Source organism: Heliangelus exortis, chromosome 2 (genome assembly GCF_036169615.1).
Source record: "Heliangelus exortis chromosome 2, bHelExo1.hap1, whole genome shotgun sequence".
In the NCBI taxonomy this organism is placed as follows: domain Eukaryota; kingdom Metazoa; phylum Chordata; class Aves; order Apodiformes; family Trochilidae; genus Heliangelus; species Heliangelus exortis.
Genome location: NC_092423.1, coordinates 64,506,699 through 64,524,716, shown reverse-complemented (window position 1 = coordinate 64,524,716; position 18,018 = coordinate 64,506,699). Strand labels below are relative to the sequence as shown.

General features: G+C 40.6%; 1 protein-coding gene across 1 annotated transcript in view; it reads right to left on the bottom strand.

Annotated features, from left to right (window-relative positions):
- Nucleotides 1-4,317: 4,317 nt before the first annotated feature.
- ELOVL2 (ELOVL fatty acid elongase 2) overlaps nucleotides 4,318-18,018 on the bottom strand; it is a 48,308-nt gene continuing 34,607 nt past the window's right edge. The window contains exons 4-8 of the mRNA XM_071736459.1: nucleotides 12,072-12,149; nucleotides 10,783-10,954; nucleotides 8,777-8,901; nucleotides 6,595-6,729; nucleotides 4,318-5,925 (exon numbers count right to left, since the gene is read on the bottom strand). Coding sequence (XP_071592560.1) covers nucleotides 5,797-5,925; nucleotides 6,595-6,729; nucleotides 8,777-8,901; nucleotides 10,783-10,954; nucleotides 12,072-12,149 — 639 coding nt within the window. The 3' untranslated portion in view covers nucleotides 4,318-5,796. The remainder of the gene's footprint in view (nucleotides 5,926-6,594; nucleotides 6,730-8,776; nucleotides 8,902-10,782; nucleotides 10,955-12,071; nucleotides 12,150-18,018) is intronic.

Sequence of the window (18,018 nt, the reverse complement as noted above, 5' to 3'; positions counted from 1 at the left end):
TACTTAAACCCAGTGATTATTGGCTTCTGGGTGAGTTCAAAGTACAGTGATTACAGTGTCAGGATTAGATAAACTGGTATAGAAATGCTCTTGAAAGTGAGCAGTGGCTCAACCGTGCTGTTTAACACTGTTTTCTGCTTTGATGTGGTTCCCTAAATCATGGTTGCTCTTCACAAAATGCCTCTAATGCTGTGGCAGACCTCACATGCTAGTGCATCTTAATGACTTTGTGGGAACATGGCATGTTTCCAAGTTCTGTGTTTCTATCAGTTTATATTACAGAAGCAACTTCAGATTACTGCATTGGTTAGAGTGGAGGACTCATTCCCTGTAGGCAAGGTACCTTTCATGACAAAAGCCCACTTCTGCCTGGGTTTGTTTTGCCACTGAATGTATTTTGGGGCCTGAAACTGTTTCTTTTTGAGAAGATCAGGCAGGGTTAGTGTCAGTGCAGAGAACAGTGAGAAGCTGTTATAATCTCTTAACCCTTTTCTGCAGATGATGCTTATTCCTTTAGCTTGAGTAGTCCTGACTGGAGTTGGCATGAGTCAGGGCTCTACCTTCGTACTTGGGGATGAGTGTGGGGCCAGAAGCTTTACATGAGCTGCCAATGTACACTTGCAGTCCAGAAAGCCAACCCTGGCCTGAGCTGCATCAAAAGAAGTGTAGCCAGTAGGTTGAGGGAGGTGATTCTCCCCTTCTACTCTGCTCTTGTGAAGACCCCACCTGGAGTACTGTGGCCAGTTCTGGAGTCCTCAACATAAGAAGGATGTAGAGTTCTTTGAGTGTGTCCATAGGAGAGCCACAAAAATGATCAGAGGACTGCATCACCCTACCCTATGGGGACAAGCTGAGAAAGTTGGGGTTGTTCAGCCTGGAGAAGAGGCTCCAAGGTGACCTTTGGGTTGATCTTTGGTTTTTGGGATGTTATTTGTTGGCTTCAGTGACAACAATTGTCTTGTGTCACTACATATCCCCACCTTACGTGTGTATTGCCAGAACACTCTCTTGGAAAATTTAGGAATGTTTTCATCCAACTGTCTTTGCCAGATAATATACAGAAGGAAGATTGATGGACACTGTCTCTTTACTGTTCAAGCCCTGGGTAACCTTTTGGTATAAAGCTTGGAAGGTGAGTGTGGAGTACTTCAGAGGGCATGAATAAAAGGGAGAAAAAAAAGATAATGTCATATGCTTCAACACTAGCTTTTAACTTTTGTTGGAAAAATATGAATCCTAAAAAGCTGGTTTTAATTGACAACTGTAAGAGAACAGAAAAGGACAGCATACAGCTTAGTTGCCTTTTTTACCCCTGCACTTTTTTTTTTCCTCTTACTTGATATAAAACACTACTTACTGAGAAGCTCAGTGGGTTGTAACTTGGTAACCTGTGAACTGCACAAGAAGGGAGGACATGCTGGAATTTTTTCTTTCCTACTGGTCTTTCTATCAGTAGTCAGTGGCATTTATATTTGGAGACAGCATCTGGGGCAGGCAGGATTTTTATGATCTTGGACTGCCCATCTCATACCCCTTCCTGCACTGTTAGGTCAGTTCAGCCTTTCTGAGTTGAAAATTCCAAAGGTCTTAAGTCTGTTTGGCTTCTGCAGATGATATCTTTGCAACACAGACCTGCAACTGTGTTATCCTAATGTTTCCTTTTAGATGGCAGATAGTTGACCTTGGCCGATTTCCTTTGCCTGCTCACTTTACACTCTTTCAAGTGTTAATCATCCTAATATTTATTTTTCTTCCTCTCAGTGCAAATAGATAAAGCTCAGTTCTCAACCTGTTGTTCTGAGATAGAGCAACAAAGATGATGTGGGTGTTTAAGTGCAAAAAAACAGAAAACAACGTGGGAAATACAAAGTGCAGATTAAGGACAACTGCTTCATGCATTTTAAGCTCTTAACCAGTTTAATATTAACTGTGTATAACCCCTGCTATCTTTATGCTGTATCTGTTTCAGGGGATGATGCTCTGCCAAGTGCTTGCTTACTTGCATGTTCTGTATCAACAGAGTGGTTCATCCAAGGTCTAGAGGGCTGCTCTTACCTACTGACAGGGCTACATGAAGGCTGCACAATGCCAAGGAAAAGGGTGTACTCTGGCTGGAAATGGGCAGAGTAATCAGAAGAACTGTGTGCTCACAGTTTATTACAGGCTGTGTCACACAGAGGAATCTCGACAGGCTCGAGAGATGGGTCGGGTAAACAACGTGAAGTTCAGTAAGGGTAGGGTCCTGCATCTGGGTCAGGGCAATCTCAAGTGCAAATACAGACTGGACAGAGAAGGGATTGAGAGCATCCCTGAGGAGAAAGACTTGAGAATGTTGCTTGATGTAAGGCTCAGCATGAGCCAGCAATGGGTACTGGCAGCCCAGAAAGCCAGTTTTGCCCTGGGCTGCATCAAAAAGCAATGCAGCCATCAGGTTGTGGGAGGTGAGGAGATAAAAAGTGGGCTCACCCAAATTCAATGAAACTATTTTGTAAATGGGTAAGTTGTTTATATAGCTTGTTATGAGTCTTTAAGCTTCTTTAAAGTACTTGTAGGAAAAATACTAACTGGCCTATTTTAGACTAGAATAGATTTCATTAAGGTGTTGCCAACGCTGTTCATGAACAACAGAGAAATGTGGCTCATGATCTCCATAATGGTTTGCTGTGTTAGAAGCTGTGCAGCACACCCTGGTGCAGAACCTTGTTCCTTCACCAATCTGTGATCTCTTCTTGGCCCATGCTGACACCCGACCAATGGACTTATTTGTCTGAGAATCTTTGAGGCTTGCTGTGAGTCTGAGTGCATTGTCTAGGACAGAGGTGCTGCTGGAAGCTTAAAGCTCTTGTTACACCTGTTCAGAGCAAAGGCAATGCCCTGAAAGCATGTTGGAAAAATGATTGCTCCTGCCCTCATGTTTGGAGGATTGCCAGAAGATGAACTTGGTAAAATGCAATGTTTTTGGTTTGGTTTGTTTTTTTCTGTACAATGAGTGCTCCTTAGTGAAACAAGGCATTGTTCAGTTGGAATTTTCCCTTTTGGGCTCGGTGAGATGCTTCCTTCTCTCCAGTTCCCATGGAGTGGTTCAAGCATGCTGCCAAGTGACAATTTGCAGCTGATAGAATGTGGATTTTCCTCCTAAACTTTTTGAAGACTGGTAGTCCTTGCAAAGAATTAAAACACGGAGATACTGATGCTTATCATGAATACAGCTTGAAGTGCCCTGTGAATATGTGAATATTCTCAGTTGATGTGTTGGTAGGAGCAACTTTCAGACTGCATTCTCTTTGCCATCATCAACTGTTACAGCTCTTGTCCCTTTCCAAGAATAACACCAGCTTTTTCCTTCTGTGGTGGTAGACACCATGTCTGCATCAGAACATCTGGTACAGGGCTTTACAGCAGCATTTGGACTGCTCTAGATTTGTTTGAGATTTTTTGGAGGTTTTTTTTGTTTTTGAGGGTTTGACTGTGAGAGAAGCAATGGACTCCCTGCCTATTTGAGAGTAAGCACAGGTAACTGTGAAGCATCTCTGCTTTAACATTCCCTGTTCCAGTACCTTAACACTTTCTGGGTTTCCCTAAGTGGCAGGGGCTGGGTGTCAAGGATTCCTTTGCATTAAACAGACTGGAAACTGTTGACAAGTGGAACAGTGCAGTCCAGAAAGACTTTTTCGGTGGATTTCTCATTGCAAAGGGGAAGATTGCTGTAGGATGGCTCTATTTTTCTTGCTGCCCAAATAATTAGATCACTCGTGGGGAAACCTGATTTCTATTTTCTTATTTGGTCAAACTAAACCCTGTATGTACCATCTTTCAGAAGATATGTGCCAGTTAAAAGCCTCTCGTAGCTGCCAAGTCTGCACAGGATTAATCATAAATCCACATGCTTCTTTCCAGCCTTTGTTGGCTGCTGTTTTATTTACTTTGTTAGATAGATCTCCCAGATGTGATATTTTAAAGCTTTTATATAGCAGAAGCAGCAGGCAGAAGAAGCTGTGCTGCCAATGAGGAAATCTGGACCAATTGACAGGATTCCACATCTTGGCTAATAATAGGTAAACCAGGTCACTTGTTCCAGCTAGATTTTTTTTTTTTTTGGGTGGAGACCTTATGTTCTCCAAATAGTATCTTAATCATGTCTCAGCTGTGGTACTCCATAAAACAGATGGGAGCTTTACATCACTGTGCATGGAGCTGGTGTGTCAAGTTGTCTGTCTAGGGTGAATGTCTTGGGAGTTTTCTGGAAAAGTTTCACAACAGAAGTGGTCTCACATGGCCACAGCAGTTCAGTGCCTTAAATAAAGGGGAGTGGTGGTCTGATAGTAAAATTTGTTTATTTATAGTGTCATATTTTACAGGAAAATCAGTTTAAAAAGTCAATGCTTCTCTTTCTTCAAAGTTGCAGCATTTTGAAGATGTTAAGACAGCTCTGAAGAATGTAAAACATACCTGATTCAGCCTTTCTGGCCAGTCTGGATCTGCAAGGTGAGATCATCTTGGTTTTGTTTTGTTTGTTTTTTTTTTTTTTTTCCTTTTTCCTTTTTTTCCTTTTTTTTTTTTTTCTTTTTCTTTTTTTTTTCCCCAGCCCTTTAAGCTTCAAGTAAGGCATTTATTTATTTCCTTTTCTTTTGTATGAGGTTCCAACAAAACAAAAGAATATCTGTGGGTTTGGTTGCCACAGTAAACTTTAACTCCTAGAATGTTGACATTCACCTTGATAGTCAAACGCATGCTTTTGTCATCAAAAGGTTATTAACTCTGCTCAGCCTAAAATCTACACTGGGCTATGTGAAAATTTTGTTGCCTGCTTTAGATGTATGATTTCAGCTAGGAGTTCCAAGATTTGCTTTGTTTTCCAGTCTATTAATGTATGACATATCAGTTTGCTTCAAATTAGTGGTGTTTGTCTCGAATTACATTTCCAATCAAAAGATTTATTTTCATGGATCTGTTGAGCTCTTCCTTGTTAAAAAAATCCACTTACTCAGAACTACTATTGATGTAGCACATCCAAAATTACTTCCTTTGCTCTGACCAGGTCTCATTGTCAAGTTATATCATGTATTCTGAATGCCACACTGGACAGCCCCAGGTGCTACCAGTCCATCCCCCCCTGAAATAGCAACTTCCTGGCAGCCTTCATGGTGCACAAGCTCAAGGCTGCACATATATAAAGCAGGTGAGCATGGGGAATGGGTGTCTGCAGACTCTGGGATGCTGCACCTGGGCTCTACTCTCTCAGGTCTTTCTCTAGGGCTTCCACAGAGCCCAAAGAGATGGCATCACCTCGTTGTGTCCACAGGAGGGAGTGTGCTTTGAGGAACGGCCGGGAAGAAGCAGAGATGTGCGTGGTGATGGAAAAGATATGATACTAGCATTATTTTTTTTTCTTTTTTTCCCTCCCCTTCTTTTTCCTGACCTTGGGTGTGTTGGATGCACTGCAAACCCTTGCCTCCCTACCTCTTGCATGCACAGGAAATTCTCAATCCTTTAGTCTGAACAGAGCCTTAACCTTTTGAAGGCATTGATGGATTTATCCACTGAGTGTTTTATAAGGCGTCTTTGTGCCAGCGTTTTCTTTTTCAAACGAGGAAGGTGTTGGCCTTCTTTGTTCTGATGGTCAGCTTTGACAGGACAAGTAACTCTATTCATTTTGTTAAAACCTAAGTAGCAGTACATTAATAAGTGTCTGGTACAAAGAACTCATAAATGTAATCAAATAGGTTTTAAGCTAAAGCTTGTAATTCAGTCTTTTTTTGTTGGTTTTTGAAAAAAAAATTGTAGGAAAAACTGTACTTATTGTGCTTTCTTGTTGTTCAGGAATCCATTGGCAGCAGCAAAGTAGTCCTTATGGAAACCATTCTTGGTTTCTGTTGTGACAGGAGTTTCCTTTATAGCTGTTCTTGAAGGTGCTTTTCGGTATGTCTGAAAAGAACAAAATCCAAAGGAAATACTTGGATTTGATTAGTGTCCCCCAAACACTACTTACTGTTAACTGTAAACCAGAGCTGTCTGGTGTTGGTTGACACAGAAGTATATATTTATTTCAGACTGTGTTAAGGGTACTCTATTATTTTCACTTCTGTGGGTGGTATTGCCTTACTAATATTATTGTAATACTACTTGATGTCAAAATAGATTTTAAACCCTTTCCACTAGAAACTCTCTGTACTTATGCAGGCATACTGGAGCAGTTTCCACTAGAGAAAGGTTGAAATAAGCAAAGCAAAGACAGAACTTCTTGCTGCTTTTTTTCAAGGAAGGAGGAAGACTCAAGAATATGCTCCATAAAGGAAATTCAAACCTCCTGTGTGCAGTGCTTGCTGTATGAGTACAGAACTGAGCCCTGATTTAAGACTGCATTTCACTGCAGTGTGGAAGAGCTGAGCTGTTATGAGGTTGTTACTGAAAGTCTTACTTGTAGACATCTCTCTTAACTGACCCATTTATTTTAATACAAACATATGGTACTCTTGCTTGTTTTACATGTGGGTTCATCCAGATACTCTGGGTTTTTTTTTGTTTTGTTTTGTTTGTTTGCTTGGGTTGTGTGTTTTGTTTTGTTTTCTCCACCCTTGTAAGAACACGAATTACCTTAATGTAGAAGTTTATGAAGAGAATGACCAGTGTGGCCATATAGGAGGACTGGAACATGAGGCACCCAAATGGGAATCCACAGGGCTTCACGGCTGCACTGAGTGTGTGCACAATTGTGAGCAGAAACTGGATCTGGAGGAAAGATCATACGTGAGTATTTGCTGAGGAAGTGTCAATGGTTGCTAAATCAAATATAACAAGTTCACCTAGTCCTGCTCTTTGAAGGTTTGAGTACTCTTGAAAACTATCCCTTTCTTAACCTGTGAATGCATAGTGAGAGTTAATTTAGAACAGTGCTCTTATGAAATAAAAAAAAAAAAACAACAAAAAACCCCAAACAATAACAAGCAAACCAAACAAGCAAAGGGTTAGAGATTTCAAAGTATGAGTTTATAGTCTATGTTTTTTCATAGAGGTTGTTCTGTTTTCTATGCTTTGCTGTACTAGGTACAAAGTTGTGTCTCTTACTGGGCAGAAACTTGAGAGAACTTTGAAGGCTCCAGGCAAGAGCTTTAGAAGGTCTGGATGGAATAGAGAATGGAAATCCCAGGTCTGAGGGGAAGTTCAGGTAGGCTGGCATTTGCATTAGCAGAATTAAGATGGGGAAAAATGAAACGAAAATAAGAAAAGGAATCAAAGAGAGTTCAGTGTTTCCTCCCCAGCCAGGGTAGGACAGTGTGTTTCAATGGCCTCAGCTCAGAGAGTTGAGTATTGCTAAATACATTTTTACACAGACGTTTTTAAGCTCACTGCAAATGTCTGAATTCACAAATAATATGAACAGGCCCTAAGATAAAGAGAAGTGAAAGGAAATTTGATTCATATCAAGCCTTATGACTTGTTGCTAGAAACTTTTGTTGTGGCTCAGCTCTTTGGGTACAGCAACTTCTGGAACAGAGATTCAGCAGTCAGACAACTGTCTCTTGTCTAAGAGTTTGTCTACATCATTTTGCCTTTTCTAGTTGTATCACAATGTGGTGGGTTAACCTTGGTTGTCTGCCAGGTGTTCTCTCACTTCTTCTCTTTAGTAAGGTAGAGGGAGAGAAAATAAGATGAAAAAACTTGTGGGTTAATATAAGAGCAGGGGAGGTAAATGGTAAAACTTAAGAATTATCATCACAGGCAAACCCAACTCAACTTCAGGCAGACTAGTTCAATTTATTGCCAGTTATTTTCTGAGAAGGATAGTGAGAAATAAAACTCAAAATGCTTTCTCCTAAGCCTCTGTTTCTGCCCAGACTCTCAGTTTCACTTCTGACCCATCTACCTCCCTCTGCCAAGTGGTGCAGGGGGATGTGGAATGGAGACTGCTGTCAGTCCCTATTGCTTTGGTGCTGCTGTTCCTGCACGGAGTCCCTCCCATGGGAGATATTCCTGCACAAACTGCTCCAATGTGGGTCCATCTCACAGCCTGCAAGTCTTCAAGAACTTAACCAACATGGGTTCTTTCTACGGGCTGTAGTTCTTGAAGGACTGCTCCAGGGTGAGCCAGTTCCATGGGGTGCAGTCCTTCAGGAATGGACTGCTCCAGTGTGGGGCCACAAGGTCCTACCAGGAGCCTGTTTCTGTGTCTCCATGGGCTGTAACATCCTTTGGGACATGCTCACTTGCTGCAGTGTGGGGTCCTTCATGGCATCTGGTCCACCACGGACATCCATGGACTACAGAAGGACATTCTGCTTCATGATGACCTTCACCAGGCACTGCTGCTCCTCCCCTTCATCTGCTTTGACTTGTGTGCCTGCAGGGCTATTTCTCTCACATTTTCTCATTGCTCCCTCTCAGCTGCTGTGCAGCATTTTATTGCCCTTTATTAAATATATTACAGAGGTATCTCCAGCTTTGCTGGTGGTCTCAGCTTTGTTCAGTGATGGATCCAACTTGGAGCGGGCTGTAGCTGGCTCTGTCAGACAGTTTGTGTAACTTTGTAATCATTCTGATAAACAGTGCCCATTTTTCTAAAACAATGGAATGTTATGGACTGTAGGGTCTCTACTCCACGTTAGAAAATATTTCTAAGTATCATTTCCTTTATTAAGTTATACCAGGCTGCACCAGTGCCTTATTCTGTGTGATAGTTGTTATATTTGAACATTAACTGGCTTAATTCTGCAAATGATATTTGTCATTCATTTTGCTTGCTCTGGTAGTTAAAAAGGAGACTAAAATGAATACATACCAATTGTGCCTGAGTGAGGTATTTCTTCCACCAGAGATACTTGCGCATGGAAGGGATGACAGACAGTCCATAATAAGAATACATAAGCACATGGATAAAGCTATTTAAAGTGGGTCCAAAGAAACCTAAAAAAAAAGGAAAATGTTTTATATATCAACTGCTAAAAAGTGAGAAAAGTTACTACTGATATCAATGTTTCCTGTATATGGTAAGTCTTCCCTTTGCTACAGACATTCCTGATGTGAAGAGATGCTGTCCCAGGGAAAACCGAGAAACTGAATTGATACTTCCTATGGAGATTTAACAGGCTGAATATTTTCTTTTTTTCCTGTCTTTTTTATTTTTTCCAAATTAATTTTCTATTCTGCATTTCACAGGTTATTGCTTTTTTTTTTCCTCCCTAAATATTCTTTGCATGAGTCTCTCCATTATTGCTGTAAAAGCTTTAAACACTGCTGCAGGTGACCACAGCTTAGGGCCCTGGGAGGCAGCCTCTTTCCAGCTCCCAGATGCAGCAGGGAAGGCTTTACTCTGAATTAAACAGGCTTGGTGTGGCTGTCTTTGGGCACCTTTCTTTTAATTTTCTGGTGACTCTTCTGGTAGATGCAGATTTGCAGAGTTTCACCCCAGATAACACCTTGCCAATCCAATCAGCTATAGTTAGTAGTAAGTACTAATTGTAGAGCAAGTTTGTTATCCTCTATTCCTTACAAACTATTAAGTACAATTCCATCTGTTTTATGCTCATGTGTCTGATGGGAGTGCTTGACAACTACAGAATTATTTTGATTTTTCCACTGATTAATTACTTAGTGATTAATTATTTACTGATTATTTTTACCACTCAATTATAATAGTGCAAAGTGTGGGGAATATGTTCAGACACAGTAGAAATCACAATCCCCTGTCAAGTTGTTTACTCCTCTCTTTCTAGCTTGTAATTGCTATGAAAGCCTTGATCTCTGCTCCTACAAGTAACAGTGTTTGATCTTTGTGCTATTCAAAATAAGTGCCAACAAATGTGAATTCTGCTTTTTCTTCTGAAAAAAAAAAAAACCAAAAAACAAACCACACAACTGCAACATGTTGCTTTAGATAAGACTACTGTGGACTAAGTTGACTCCCTTTAACAACTCAGAGTAAGAAAACTGATTGTTTCCTCTGGTTAACAGTCCTACAGGAAGCCTCCTTTCTGTGTGAAACCCTGGCAAAGCGTGCATGTTGTGAGACACCTGAAATAGCTCTCTGCTCTTTGGACTCGGTATGCAAATGCAGAGTGGGAAGCCTGTGGCACTCTCCACCTTCCCCATCTCAACAGGGGACTTTCTGTCAATTGCAGTTTGTCATTTAGAGATTTCTACAGTGAATTATGTTGAACCTCAAATATAATAAGGCAAAGGATACTGCCAGTTCCACTGAAATGCAAGACTGTACCTATCAGTTCTGGCTGTCCAGTAGTTGTACTACTTGAATGAGATGTGTTCTTATTTAATACAAAACAAACTCAAGCTGGTTCTTAAAGTCACGATTCTGTAAGCAAACTGTCTTGCTAAAGCAGAATGTCAATTGATGTATGCAGGGGTCAAACTTGTAAAAATGCTGTTGAATTAATTTGTCATGAGTGACAATGACTTTGCCAAGGTCATAATTTCCTTCTATATCTACTTTTGGAGTACATCTTGTATGTAACAATTCTTGTGTGCTACTCAGTAGTGTTATCCTGTCTAAAAGTGGTTTGAAAAGAAATAAGAATGAGAGGCTGTGGCAGCTAAGTGTAAAATCTGGGGCTTAGTACTCAGATTTTTTTTTTTTTTTTTTTTGCCCTGAAGTGTTAACCATGCTTTTAATTTTACTGTGCTCTGCAGGTGTTTGGCAGTTCTGAAAGACCATGGACCCCAAAGATGCTGTCACATAGCATGGTGATAGATTTGTTTTTCATGGTGATGTGATTTCCCTCCATAAACAGGTGACTTACAGCCCAGGTGATGAAGCAAACAGAGACTTACTTTGCCCACAAGGTATCCAATTCAGAACACACCACCAAATGTTAAACATAGTGGCATGGTGATACACATGAAGGAAGGTGATCTGGGTGCTTTTCTTTCTCAGTACAAAGAAGATAGTGTCCATGAATTCAATTACTTTGGAAAAGTAATACCACCACAGCACCTTGGCTACCTGTACAAGCAAGAAAAAAGGAGCGTGAGATCAATATCTATACAAGTGCTTAATTATTTCTGTACTTCATCAGTCCCTAAACATGAAGCTTCACAAAAGGCATTAATGTCCTACAGAGTAAGAGCTCTGCCTTCAGTTTTATTTCCTTTTTGAATGAAGCAATTTAGAAAAAATGCATAATTTCTAATATAATTGTATAAATATATAATATATTTTAAGAGATATAAACTTTGAGGAAGGGTTTAGGTGTTCTCATGCATCAAATATATACCTGTTTGGTGTTTTTTGTCTTTTGTTTTCCTAAAGATGCTACCATCAATACTTTCTTGACAGCAGATTTTGCTGGCAGCTTCTTTTAGAATAATCCTAATTTGAGACTCAACACAATGGAATATACCTTCCTCTCAAGTTGAGTTATTTGATTAGAGCTCAGAACATGTCCAAGAATCGTTAAAGACAGAACAAGGAAAAACATCTTGTTGCTGGGGAAAGGTATTTAATTGATCTTTTCCTTGCCATAACACAGGGAAATTTTGAGGACTGAGGAAAACTATATTAGTTAATTTATTTTTCTCCCCTTGAGCTCTAATGCTATTTGGAAAATAATCCTGATGTGGGGAATGACAGAGGGTTAATACATTGAATTGCTGGTATGCAGAAATAAGGGTTGAAATTAGAGGTGAGCCAAGCCAACAAAATGTGTCTGCAGTTTTCCAGAGCTGAGTTGAGCTTAAATCCATTTCTGGCCACAGCCCAGCAACTATTACATTTCAGATAATTGATTTTTGTTTCAAAATTTTTAATGAGGCATATTCTCTGTTTTAATAATCAGGCAACACTGTTTGAATCACACTCTTGATATATGGCTTTTCAAAATACTCCCTGTTATGTCTATGTAGCAACAAAGCATCTGTATTAGAGTCATAGAATATGCTCAGCTGGAAGGGACCCATCAGGATCATGGAATCCAACTCCTGTCCCTGTGCAGGGCACATTAGGAGTTGAATCAGAAAGAGAGAACTGTGTGTTTGCTACTGGCTGTTAGACAACTTGATTATAATGCTCATCTTAAAGTTGTCATCAGTAACACCCGAGCTGAGCTGCTGCTGTGTCTCACCCGAATATCAGCCTCCCCTGCGCTGTGGAGGTTCTGGCACTGCAAGTTGTAGCCTCCTTCCCATGTGGCAAGAATGAGCTGGAACAGATAAAACAGCAATTATATTCATGAACAAAGGTAGCAGTTGGCTTTTGTCCCTACAGTTGTGAAAAAAAGCAGTATGGGTCTGCTAGGTTCTCATTCCTATAAACTGATGCTTCTAAACTACACAACTTGCTAATATCTTCTGTTTTGAAATCGAGAGCACATCAGGTGTTGTCAGAGCTATAAAGTGAAATTGTATAGTTTTATGTTTCTTGAACTTTCAAATTTAAGGCACCTATTAAACTCTCTCATTACCCAGTGCAGTGAACACTGTTCCAAAGCTCATTCTTGAAGTTGTATCTCTGTCCTGAAGCAGTATGAACAGAGCTTAACATAGCTACTTCTGCAAAACCATCCTTGAGAAAAAAATTCCTGATGTCAACCAAGCAAACAGAAGGCAAATCCACAGCACTGCAATGGGATAAATATTTCCTAATGCCATATGCATGTCTCACAGTTAAATGCAGGAGAAAGTAGAGGAGAGGGGGCATAGTGCTGAATGGACACATGAATAGATAACACAAGCAATTTTTCAAGCTAGTGCATGTCATCCTGGGAAGCAAACAAAACAATGAAATATCAGGCTACGATGCTGTGATGAAGCAGAAAGTTTCTGGAAAGCCACATGATGGCTTTTGATGTGGATTTTTTTTTTTTATATAGTAATGTCCACCTAAAGTATTCAACAGCCCTTTGGAAATAGGGAGCACAATCTGTTGTCTCTAAATCCTCTGTGGAGTCCATTGATTTTTTTAAAAAGATCCTGCTGCTTCCTGAATGTGTGGAAAGTGCTTTTTTGGGACCAAACTTAGCACTTCATATTGTGGGGTCTCTCTGTCTACATAGAAAACCCTTGTCCTGGTTTGAACCAAGATACAACCCTTAAAGGCTCAGGAAGCAAAATCTTTTCAATATCACACAGTTTTAACTTGGCATTTGAGAAGTCTGCAACTCATCACAAGTGCTGAACAGTGGGAGAGAAGAAAGCTGAGGGGTGACCTCATTGCTCTCCACAGGTTCATGAAGAGGAGAAGTAGAGAGGGAGGTACTGAGCTCTTCTCGATGGGATCCAGTAACAGGATGCATGGGATTGGCTCACAGCAGCATCCAGAGGAGATTTGGACCTGACGTGAGGAAACATTACTGAAATGGTGGTCAGAATCTGGAAAAGGCTAGAGAGAAGTGGGTGAGACCCCAAGCCTGTCAGTGTTCCAGAGGCATTTGGAAAATGCCCTTAACAACATGCTTTCTCTTTTTGGTCAGCCCTGAATTCATTAGGCAGTTGGATGAGATGATCTTTGTGTGTTCCTTCAAACTGAAAGTCTCTCTAGTGTATTTTCTGTCCATCAGAAACAGTTCAGAAGTGGAAGCTAAAATCTAATGATGGAATTAGTGTCCAAAAAAATTAAATTCCTCTAAAATTTCAGACCAGAAAGATGAGCACTACCATCCTTCTTGTGGAAAAAAACAGAGCAAGAAGCCTTGTGACATTGTGTGTATGATGTTTTACTTGGTTTTCTCTGGGCCTCAAGCCCTCAGGGCAATTAAAAACAACTTGCTCTGGTTATGGTTACTGTTCTCAAGCAATGGAAGTCTCACTAAACCAGGGAAGGAGGCTCCTCTGTCTACGTAGAGGACAGAAGGGTCTAACTTGTAGTGCTGTGAATCACTTATTTCCCTTGGCTGTAGGATGAAACTTCTGTTAGTGCTTGTGAACAGCATCTTGTCCATGGTCTATAGACTTTGATAAAACAATTCAAAAAGCAGCTGCCTTTCTGCCACATCCCAGGGGAAAGGACTCTAGGCAAACACTCAGACCTGCATCTCAGGAAGGAGAGAGGAATGACTTTTGGTTTTTTTGCATTTTTTAAGTGAATTTTAGAATTAAATGCCTCAGAATATTACCAGTGTCTAAAATCAGAGGCTAGATATTAATCATTTAGGCTGAGTTTCCTTTATTAGTTTTTCAAGGGAAAAATCTGTTCCGTGACTGTAACATGGCTCTGTTCCACAAGAAAACTCTGAAATGTCTTCATAGAATTCTTACATAATAAGTAGATAAATAGAGGAAGGTACTGTTAATAATCCTTGCTTTATCATTATATCAGTCGTAATACATAAAAAGCTTTCAGGCAGGATTTCTGGCTAGGATTTAAATTGTAATATCATTTGCTGAATAGTCTTTGTTGAAAAATCTCTATATATAGGTTACCCATTTTCAGATGAGCTTCCAAGAACTGTGACATAATTCCAGATTTTCGTTGGATATCTTAGATGCAGAACAGCCTGCTTTCCCAGGTTGCTGTTCTTCTGTCCTGAAGATCTCAAACTGTAATCTGGCAAGACCATAAAGCCCATAAGGAGGCTGCATGAGCTGGATTGTTCAGCCCCAGACTGGGGAATCTCGGGAGCCTCGTGCCAGCCCTGTCACTTGGTCAGTGCCTCAGTTAATATACTATTTTAGTAGTGGTGTTGTACTAACAAGAAACAAGTACCAAATAGGAAATACCCCACAAGATTTTTCACAGCTAAAATATTTTGTTGTTCCTTTTTATGATGCATTTGAAATATTTTTCATGGGGACAGAAATGTAAAGAGCATGGTTTGGGCTTCTCCCTGGTGGGGCTCTCCATCTCACTATGGGTCTAGAGGTCAAATAATTGCCTTCATGATGTTCCTTAAAAGAGATTGGCTAATTCTGTAACATACCTACTGGGGTTTGCTATCCTGACTTGCAATTCATATAGCTGTAGTCCATGCTGGATCTTTTATCCTACTGGAACATCCTAACTAGAAGGATACTGGCTATTCCTGAGTGGAGGAAGTAAGCAGTCCCACGCTTTCTTCTTATTTGGAGGTGTAGAATCCCATAAAGAATATTTGTCTCAGAACAGCCCCCCTGACAAAGTGGACACTGTGCTCGGGTGGAGGCCTCATTTGATAGCCATCTGGACTCTGTTCTCTCAAGGAGAGACCCCCATTTGGGGAATCACCCTGATAAACAGGGCCCTATTCTCACAGGAGCAGCCCCCCCTTTAGTGGCCACCCCAATAAGCTGAACACTGTCCTGGCAAGGGGAGTTCTGTCTGATGCCACCCTGACAGGCAGGACACTGTCCTTATTCCAGAAGGGACAGGGGCAGGCAAGCTGCACCCTGCAGTGGCAGAGTGACATCTTATGTGTGCCCCAGGTAAAGCCACTGGGGAGGGCACATGTGCAGAAATAAGGGTTATTGCTTTGTTATCCCATCTGGAGGGGTCCAAGTGAACCCCTGGCTTTGCAAGATAATCCAAAGCTCCCCCTGAAAAGGTGGGATCAGGTAGCATAAAAGAGGCACACTTGAAATGATGGTTGTGTGCCTGACATCCAAGGACCTGAATTTCCCACCAAGATCATCGCTGGATCCAAGGGTGGTGATATCTTCTCTATCTCTTCTTCCTCTCTCTCTCTCTCTCTCTCTCTTTTCTAACTTTATCTGGACACGTGAGGGTAACATAGGTTCTACCTTTGTTAAGTTTTACTATCCGTTGCTTTGTTAGTTGTAACCTTCCTCAAGTTTTGCTAAATTGTAATCCATTGCTTTAAAAGTACCTTCATTTATAATTCTGCTAGTTGTAATCTGACATGCCTTATAATCTCACTTTACTTAAAAGTTGGGGTTTTATACAAACCTCCTGGGTAATAACCTTACTCCTGAGTACTGTGCAGAGAATTCCCAAACTTAATCTTGCCAAATGGATTGTTAAAAGAGATTAATAAGAGAAGGAGGTTTGGGCCCAGCCGCACCCAGGCTCCTCTCTGAAGGAGTTTAGAAAGCAAGAGGGTCCAGTCTGAATCTCCCTCTCTGGGGAACTCCACCCATACCCACTCTGTGGGACGTGATATCTGGTTTGGCCCCCACATCCAGGGGACTGTGCTCACTTTGTGAGATGTGACAGTGCCACAGCGACCTTGTGGGGCATGACAGGAGGTCAGAAAGTATGTATCAGAGTGACAAAAATAAGATCCCTTTTCCAAAGGAAGCTTTCATACATTTCTGACTGGTTTTTTCAACAATACCTCTTGAAAATGCAAATCCACGCTGTTTGAAAGACTCCCAGCAGTTCTATTTAATAGTTCTTAAGTAATTGGGACATTGCTATAAGGACTAGTGAATCAAGTTCAACAAAATTAGTTGAACTTAGTTACAAATGATAATTCCTTTGTGTGTTGCTATCAACTGGTAGAGTGGAATAGGCTAAAAGAAATATTTTCTATGCTTATTTTCCATGACTCTGGTCTCCTCATCTTCTATTCTAACTAGCTCCTGTATGGTACTTTGTGGTACCTGCAAAGGTATCAGAAACTTTGCACATGTGAAAATTCATAATCTTATTAATTAATTAATTTCTAATTAAGTTCTACTGAATTCTATTTAAATGTGCAGGTGAGCTCCAGAGAACTGCCTTTGTGATGAGTAGGCTAAATGTTCTACCTAAATGTGGAACTCAAGAAGGTCAGTAGGAAAGACACGGAGAACTCAGAGGATGAAAACTGAGAAGTGAGGACAACATGCCCAGCAAGGATAACTGCAGGTAAGGACAGCAGAGTCAGCTCCTCACCTCTCTAAACAAATAATTTGATTAAGATATAACAACACATGGGAACTTCACTCTATTCAGGCAAATTTCTTACTTGCTTAAAAAAAAGCTGTTTTCTTTTGTCCTTACATTTTACTGCTTTACACTGCACACTCAGTGACCTTCTGCTGTTTAGGTTTTTTCCTTGCTTCTCTCCTGTGGTAGAACAGTGCATCTGATCTCTTCTTGTTTCGTACTTTGTTCTTTTCCTCTTGCTTTCCTAAGGTTAAGAAAGTCTTTCTGCCCTAATTAAAGAATTGCTTCAAAGGAAACCTTTGCCTCCAGCAGCAATCCTTATGACTTAGAATAATCTTTTACTTCTTTGCCAAATTTACATTCGCTAATTTGTGAACGATCAGTGAAGGAGTAAACAATCATTTATTACAATCTTAAAAAAAAACAAACAATTTTTTAAGTTGGATTTATATATTAAAATTCCAGAAGAGTTCAAATCAGCTAGGATCTATGCCTTTTTAAGCATTCCTCATTACTTGCATTTTTAAAACTTTGCTTAAGCCTTCTGCTATTCAATCTCAGTCTTTTTAAAACTTGCACAGTTAGGAAGCAAATTTCTGATACCAGCCATTATAAGGGACTAAAACAGAGTGCTCCTTCTCTTTTTAGTTTGTTCCTTTCATTTTCCCCAATTATCTCAAGTCCAGGCATTATACTGGGCTTTATAATTCTTTGCATTGCACTCTCAGTTACAATGTCTAGGGCTAAAAAAGCTGGTGAATGGCCCTGATTGTGCTAGCACTGAGCTTCTGACCTTTACCTGCTTTCAGAATTTAAACTGAAGGAAATTCTGGCAGTGTTGACATTGTCTTGGCAGCTGTGGATCTGCAAGTCATAACTGCAATTCAGAAACTGGATTTACTGTGGGGTGAATTTTCACCTTCTAGAAGTAGGTACAGTGAAGGTATTTGACTCCTCTTTTTTATTCCATAAGGTCAAACACACTTCTTTGGCATTGTGAGGAGGGTTAATGCACTGAACCTGCACTACTTGTGTGTATTTGCTCTTTCCCCTTTGCTCTGAACTGAGGAGTACTCACATGCAAGCCCTGCTTCCCTACATGGATGTGGTTGCTTGCTTACAAATCCTATGGGTTTTGTAATAAGCCTGTGAAGCTACCTGGGGATACAGGCAGCTTTAGACATCACGCCACCCTTATGCTTCTGACACGTATCTCTAGATCTCCTTTTTAATCTGACCCAGGTGGTGCCAATGTCCTGGTTTTCTCA